At 37.3% G+C, this 8297-nt stretch overlaps 1 protein-coding gene and 1 pseudogene across 2 annotated transcripts; one reads left to right on the top strand and one right to left on the bottom strand.

The window, feature by feature from the left end:
* Positions 1-274: 274 nt before the first annotated feature.
* LOC145004345 (protein HOTHEAD-like) lies at positions 275-4656 on the bottom strand (annotated as a pseudogene). Its single transcript, XR_013662351.1, has 5 exons — positions 4582-4656; positions 4283-4350; positions 1398-1524; positions 738-1306; positions 275-632 (listed from the first exon to the last, which is right to left on the bottom strand). The product of XR_013662351.1 is annotated as a protein HOTHEAD-like (transcript).
* A 461-nt stretch (positions 4657-5117) lies between these two features.
* On the top strand, positions 5118-5633 carry LOC145004336 (uncharacterized). The gene has a single exon (XM_078963231.1). The coding sequence runs from the start codon at positions 5118-5120 to the stop codon at positions 5631-5633; it is 516 nt and encodes a 171-aa protein (XP_078819357.1).
* The last annotated feature ends 2664 nt before the right edge of the window (positions 5634-8297 follow it).

Genomic DNA, 8297 nt, shown 5'->3' with positions numbered 1-8297 from the left:
TCAACCATCTATTAGCAAATGGTGACTATATGGTGTTGTGAAACACTAACCAATCATTAGAAACCAAACTAATACACTTATGATCAAGAAAATTCATATTCCTCATGATTAGAAAACAAATCGAGCTATAATGAAGTTACATGCATGACTTTACGTTTCATGGATTTGGAGCTTGAAGCATATGATGTTGTCTCTCTAACATTGTAAACAAGCATCAAAATTTCAACAAGAACACAACTAAAATGTCAAAAAATACTTAGAATACAAAAAGAAATCAAATGAAACTCTACCAAACTTGGTACCCAACTTAAATATCAAAAGCACTTAGAATACAATAGGAGTGGAGAATTAAAAGTCTCAGAGTTAATATATATTCTACATCTCTCACAAAGAATGCAAATAGGGGATTTGAAGTTGTTATCTTAAAGGTATAATGTCTAAAAGACCGATTCAAATACCATCAAACTAAATGTTTGATGCCTAATCCTTGCAAAGAATTTCTATCTTAATTAATTTTCACAAAATTAAAATAACATCAGCATCACGATCACCATTCCACATTGCATTAATTTATTTTCACGATCCTTCTTTTCGTAACCTTTCTCTTAATTAAAATCTTCACTCCCATGTACCTACATTGCACAATACCCATGGGTCAATACACATTTTTGTATACATAATATACACCAATTTAAACCAAACAATAACAAACTCAAAAATTAAATGCGTTATAGTACCTTCCAATCATCATAACAGTCGCTTGACGATTGGTGCCAAGGGATTGCTCAAAAGTGGACCCATCGATGACTCGAAGCTTATGCACACCCATAACCTCATAATCATTGTTCACCACCTTGCCAACGTGGCATCCACCATGATAGTGCCATATGGTGATCATTGTGTCTTTACAAAACTGCTCGAGTGACTCTGTGTCATTCGTATGTTTAGGAATCAAGTTGACATTGGCAGTGACACTCATATTAAGCAGTTTGTTGACAGTTTCGTTGTCACACTGAGTGAAGTTAAGGAAAGGTTTCAATCTCATGAGTTTCTCCATCATCCGAACTCCATGAACACAACTCCTTAAGTCGTCAGGGTGGCTAAAGTAGTTAAATACGACAGATGGGTTGTTGTCGACATTGGTGTTGATCAATTTCAGTTCCCCCTTTGACTTTGGGTAACCAATCTTTTCTAAGATGAAAGCTCCATGAAATTCTTCATGTGGGATATCCTTTTTGTTTCATCTGTACAATTCAATCGCTTCTTTTGTTCTTTTCTTCGGAGGAATGGTTGAAAGTTGTCCAATCTGTCACAAACAATACATAATATTATCAACCTAGAACAAAGTCACAAATTTTATCACATTATCTATTGATAAAAAATTTTGTAACACTAACCTCAGCTGAAGTGATACCATGATGACAATGTATGTTATCCGAAGATTGACCATAACCACTACCGGCTTCAATAAACACACCCAATTTTGTAATCCCAACTTTTTCAATCAATGACTGTTTGACAGGTCTATTAAAGGAACATAAATGGCGTTCATGGGATGTTGGGAGAGTTAGGGTTAGCAGTGGAGATCTGGATACCAACTTGGATCGTGATATCACTTTCCGAATTGATATTTCTACCCTATGTCTGCATTACAAGAAATTCAGCCTAGGATAATCCAAGCGGACACCTACGTTTCTAGGCATAGAAAATGTAAGCTATTGTGCTAAAGGGTTCTGTGAATGTGTGATGGAAAAACGAGAGCTAAAAACCGTCCGTCTTCTGGAAAGGAAGAGTTGTTTATATACTAAACACGATTAGGGTTTCATTAGGGTAGGGCCGTCATTACTTACTTTGGAAGCAAGCAATATTAATTCGGATTAGGGTTACCAAAACTAATGAGTTTCATTAGTTTTACCATAATCACCCTCAAGAAAATGAATTTTCCATTATGTTCCCACATGAAGCATTTCAATGAAGGAAATCAGAAAGCATTGAATAAAGAAGATAATGTTTCATTCTTCACAAAAGAAGAAGAGAATGTAAATGTATCCTATCAACAACACAATGAAGATCATGATCTCAAGGGTGTTGCTACTTTGTTTACTCTCACAAATTGTAGCAGCTACTAACAAATAGAAAACACTCAGCAAAACAAGAATTTTATAGTGTTTTTGAGGCCCATGTTCTTGCTTCTTCTCATTAGCATATATAGATACAGAAACATGAATAAGGATTGGGGAAGTTGATCTGGATCTTATTAAATTAATCTTCCCAAATTCATATTTGAAAATCTTAAAGCAAAAAGAAGTAAATTTGGAAACTACAATTAGATGGAAAAGCCATAAAAGGGTATGGAAATTGGAAGCAAAGCAAAAGAAATCTCACATGGCAATAGAGATTTTCACCAAAATGTAGCAGAAATGAAAAGGAAGAGACTGATAAGGCATGAAAATTGGAAGAGGGATATAAAATTACATAATAAGGAAAACGGGCGGAATTTTGATTCAAGAGGTAAGATGGAGACTCAAGGATAAACGATTTTGGATTTATATATTTATTTAAGGTAGCTGTAATCGAACAATCTTTATTTTGTTTCGAGTTAGTTTTAAGTTGAGCTAATATTCTTGGTTTTCCTTTTGTATCACTTACGCATTTCAATGTATGCTCTTAAAGTGATTATATATATATATATATATATATATATATATATATATATATATATATATATATATATATATATATATATATATATATATATATAGGTAAAGGTTCAAATGAGAACCAAAAAAGGTTAAGAACCGTAAGAATCTCTAATTTTAGATGTTTATAAAGGGTTTAGGGTTTAAGGTTTAGAGTGTTTATAAAGGGTTTAGGGTTACCCTAAACCCTTTATAAACATCTAAAGTTAAAGGTTCTTACGGTTCTTAACCTTTTTTGGTTCTCATTTGAACCTCTCTCTCTCTCTCTATCTATCTATCTATCTATCTATCTATCTATCTATCTATCTATATATATATATATATATATATATATATATATATATATATATATATATATATATGATTTTGACATGGATTAAATAATGAGAAAATGAAGATATGACAGTCGGTTTTAAGAATGAAACAATACACATTTTTCGGTGTATATCATCATGATAGTTATTTAGTAACATAGAGATATACCCCAAAAGAACAAGGTTATATAATGAATTGGTAATAATACTAGATAATATTATATAGGCCAGGTCATGATTCTTCAAATACTCTATTTGGTATCAGTTGTAAAAAATCAAATTATCAAATATATATATATATATATATATATATATATATATATATATATATATATATATATATATATATATATATTCGAAGATAAAACATCAAAATTTGGTACATTTAATTTCGATATAACCCATTTATTGCCCCTCAAAATGTAAAAATCAGAATCCCATTCCCATATCATCCGTGTTTGGCATACGATTTGCAAGTGGGTTTTTCTCTCCTTGACGATCCACAACAGTTGCCTCTATGGTTGTTAACAATAAGGATACACTACATGCACCACCATTTCAACAACCACAACATATCAATTTGGGCTAAAACTATGACCAGATTACATTTTTAGTCCCCGAGTATATCTCATTTTTGCAATTGAAGTCCCAAATATAGTCATTTTCACTTGGTACAGAGACCAAAAACATTTTAGAAACCTCAAAGATTTAGTTGCTTTGCATCATGGATATATGATATAATATGAGATTAGGAAGTAAATGTGAAAAAATCAATGATGTTCTCAAAAACTTAAAAGATAGCCTTTAGAGTCTCCATTTACACTGTTCTCAAAAACTTGAAGATTCTCTAGAGTAGTTGCATCAAGAAGCATGTATGGTCATTGAATCCAGAACATGGAAGTGGCTCAAACTTTGCAAATCGAAGCAATGACTCGTCCAGGAAGGCCTTTCTGAGGTAGAACAGAGTGCCCCCAAGGGCTGATAGAGCATAACTACCAACATTTCCTGTATTCATTATTAGATCAGAGAGTACTTCTGGTAGGCAATCAGATGAGCATGACATGAATTCATTCAAACATGATTGATTATAAATCTCCTTCACTTCACACATAGTTTTCTCTGCATCCCAGAACTCTTCAAGTGGTATCAACTCATTTATGACAAGGCTTCTTGTTTGTCTTAGTAGTACTCTTTCAGTTCAGGGCTTAGTGATTTGATAGGTTTTATGATTTCCATTGGTCTTAGTTGGGACAATAGGCAGCTCAACACACTGCACTCTGTGTCATCTCAAGGTGATCAGGTGTCTCTGTCTGCTCAATAACCAGAACACGGTAGCCCTGTTCAAGCAAATAATAATTACAATCATATCATATAATATCATGACTACAAGAATATTAGGTTGATATACATGTATGTAAGAATATCAACAACTTCTCTACATTTAGTGCAAAGTTCTTTTATGGGAATCCATGGTCTCCCTGAGAAACAGTAGCCTCTGTGAATATATGTAAATTGGAAAGAGTATTCTTATTCTACACCAAAATGGCAAAATCAAACAGCTTTTTTACCTTCATATATTGCAAATCAAGTTCTTTTGCTCCAACATGTGCATCCATTTCAAATAACTCGTAAAACTTTCCCATCTGTTTAGTAACATGGAGTTAGCTTGTTGAAGTAATTCAAAAGTTGTTAAGCACGTTTTTTTGTTTAGGAAGAATAAATCAAGGCCACGTAAGAATGTCTTACCTGGTCTCTAGCTAGTAGTTAGTATTCCCGATTTTTCTGCATTTTCATTGGTTTAAATACCTAGGCATTGTGTATGTTGTAATCATCTCTTCTAGTTGAATAATACATCACAAAACCTTTGCCTAAATTACCCCTCTGTAAAACTTTCTTTTATCCCCTGTTACTTCTCTTCTGCACGAACCTTGTGAAGAGCCTGTCAAAACCAACAAAGTGGTATCAGAGCCCAACCTGGTGTATGCCCAAGTATCAGTCTCGTGAAAAGATGTCGGGAAGCAATGGCAATGGTGAAAAGGATGGGTAAATCACCCTCCACTATCCGATGTTATCCAGGAGTAATTACGGGGCATAGGCAATCAAGATGCGCGTGTTCATGCAAGCCCATGGTGTATGGGATGTTGTTGAGCCTCAAACAGCCAACACGGTGGTGGAGGTAAAGAAGGACAAGATGGCACTAGCATTCATTTACCAAGGGATTCCTGAAGAGTTTGTAATGTCACTATCTGAGAAGAAATCGGCCAAAGAAACATGGGAAGCCCTGCGAACGATGTTTGTAGGGGCAAATAGAGTGAAGACTGCAAGAGTTCAGACCTTGAAAGTTGAGTTTGAGGCCATGATCATGAAAGAGACAGAAAGTGTTGATGATTTTTCCGCGAAGGTAACCAATGTAGTCAGCACCATGCGCACTCTGGGAGAAACTATAGAAGAAGGCTATGTAGTGAAGAAGTTGCTCATGGCAGTATCGTCAAAGTTCCTTCAATTTGCCTCAACTCTTGAGCAATTTGGGGACTTGGACACAATGAGTGTGGAGGAAGTAATAAGCCGATTGAAAGCTCATGAAGAAAGATTGAAAGGGCATAGAGAAAGTGATGATTGAAAACTGCTCTTAACTCATCAAGAGTGGTCCGAAAGAACAAAGAAAAAGGGAGAAGGTGACTCCAAATCTAAGTCGAATCGAGGAGGATTTGGAGGCTCACGAGGTCGAGGCAGAGGTAGAGGTCAAAATAATGGAGGTCGTGGCGGTCGAGGAAGAGGTGGCTCGCATCACCAACGAGGAGGTAATGGAGCATATGGCAGTCAAGATAAAAGTGGGATACAATGCTATAACTGCTAGGAATTCGGGCACTACGCAGCTGAGTGTAAGAATCCAAGAAAGGAGAGGAGCCATGAAACTAACTTGATACGAGAAGACAACGAACCTGCATTGATATTTTCCTCCCTTGAAGATAAAGAAGAGGTTGGTGAAGTATTCCTAAATGAAGAGAAGGTAAACCCAAAACTAAAAACTAAAAGTGGGGACGCAAATCAGTCGATGTTATGGTATCTCGACACAGGTGCAAGAAATCACATGACCGGTGATGTAGAGAAGTTTCCTGATCTGAATGAGAAAATACAAGGGTATGTCAAGTTTGGTAATGAATCCAAAGTCAGAATCGAGGGCAAAGGGTCAATAATTTTTCAGTGTAAGAATGGAGAGCAGAGAAAACTCCAAGAAGTGTACTACATACCTGACTTGTGCAGTAACATCATCAACCTTGGTCAACTATCAGAGAATGGAGACGAGATCAAGATAAAGGAGCCATTTTTGTGGATACATGACAGAACTGGTAGATTGCTTATGAAGGTCAAGAAGTCCCAAAATCGCCTCCACAAAATAGAACTTGAAGAAGTAAATCAAAATTGCTTGGTTGTTGAAACTAGAGATCCAACGTGGCTATGGCACACGAGGTTAGGTCATGTGAACTTTACCTCACTAAAATTGATGTCCAAAAAGAGTTTGATCAAAGGAATTCCCAAGATGGTGTTCCTATCAAGACCGTGTGAAGGGTGTCTCAGTGGGAAGCAAACGCGACTCCTATTTCCATCGAGTACAAATTTCAGGGCAAAGAAAATATTGGAGCGCATTCATGGTGATCTGTGTGGGACCGTTTCACCACCAACACCAGCTGGGAACAAGTATTTCATGTTGCTTGTAGATGATTTCAGTAGATTAATGTGGGTGTACCTGTTAAAAACAAAAGATGAAGCATTTCAGACCTTCAAGAATTTTAGAACCAAAGTTGAAGTAGAGACGGGTGAGAAGATGAAGATACTTAGAACAGATAGAGGAGGGGAGTTCCTCTCAAATCAATTCACCATGTATTGTAACGAGACCGGGCTCGATCGACACTACACATCACCCCATTCTCCACAACAGAACGGGGTGGTAGAAAGGAGAAATCGGTCGGTACTAGAGATGGTCAGGATCAGCTTAAAAACAATGGGGGTGCCAGATGTGTTGTGGGGAGAAGTTGTGATTCACGTTGTCTACATACTCAACAGGGTAAGCACAAAAGCCATAAAGGATTCTACACCATATGAAATGTGGAATGGAAGAAAGCCACATGTTGGCCATTTGAAGGTATTTGGGTGCACTGCCCACATGAAAATCGCTAAGAGCCACCTGAAGAAGCTAGATGATAGAAGCAAGAAAGTTGTGTATCTCAGAATCGAAAGAGGAACGAAAGCTCATAGATTGCTGGATCCTAACACAGTAATGTTGTATGTGAGTAGAGATGTGGTGTTTGAAGAAGATCAAGCTTGGGATTAGGAGAAGACAACCAAAATAAAAGTAATTCCTGGAATGAGTTTCACGGTGGAAGGCTTTGATTTGGATGATGTTCAAGGAGGAGAAGCTGACCCGAATCCATATACTCCACAATATGATTACGGGTTAAATAGTGATAGTAATTGGGCTAATGACGATAAGCACACAAGTTCCCCATTGGGTTCCCAAGGAAGCCCACATAGCACAACTCCCATAATCCAGTCGGATACGCAAAGCTCACCCATCTCACCAATCACACTCGATTCAAAGACCGCATCTCCCACCACCGCCTCTAGCTCCATAGGTGGTAGTGCACTACGACGTTATCGTCTTCTCACAGATCTGTATGAGAATACAAATGAAATTCATATTCCCATGGAAGAGCTTATGATGATTCAGAATGAAGATGAGCCCAGTACGTACCAGGAAGCGAAAAACAAAATCGAATGGGTCAATGCGATGAAGGAAGAAATATCATCAATCGAGAAGAATAAGACGTGGACCCTAGACCCTAGTTGAACTCCCAAAATGTCGAAAAGCAATTGGGTTAAAATGGGTTTACAAGGTAAAGAGAGGTCCAGACGGAGGAATCTCAAAGTATAAAGCAAGAGTTATGGCGAAAGGGTACGTGCAAAAACAAGGGATCGACTATGAGGAAGTTTTCGCTCCGGTGGCAAGGATTGAAACCGTTCGTGTAATTCTAGCTCTTGCAGGGTCAAGTGGATGGCGGGTGCACCATCTTGATGTAAAAACAGTCTTCTTGAATGGAATACTGGAAGATGAAGTATACGTCTCACAACCTGAAGGATTCGAGAAGCAAAACGCAGCTGGGAAGGTCTACAAACTATCCAAGGCCCTGTATGGGTTGAAGCAGGCACCCAGGGCCTGGAACACATGTCTTGACAAATACCTAAAGAGCTTGGGATTTGCGAGATGCCATCACGAATATTTTGT

Source organism: Lactuca saligna, chromosome 1 (assembly GCF_052625555.1).
Source record: "Lactuca saligna cultivar CGN05327 chromosome 1, ASM5262555v1, whole genome shotgun sequence".
NCBI classification, from domain to species: domain Eukaryota; kingdom Viridiplantae; phylum Streptophyta; class Magnoliopsida; order Asterales; family Asteraceae; genus Lactuca; species Lactuca saligna.
Note: the sequence above shows the minus strand (reverse complement) of the source record. Positions and strands in the feature narration are given on the sequence as shown.

What these genes read in the sequence shown, in the direction of transcription:
- LOC145004336 (XM_078963231.1), top strand. Translation starts at nt 5,118, where the DNA reads ATGCGCGTGTTCATGCAAGCCCATGGTGTATGGGATGTTGTTGAGCCT.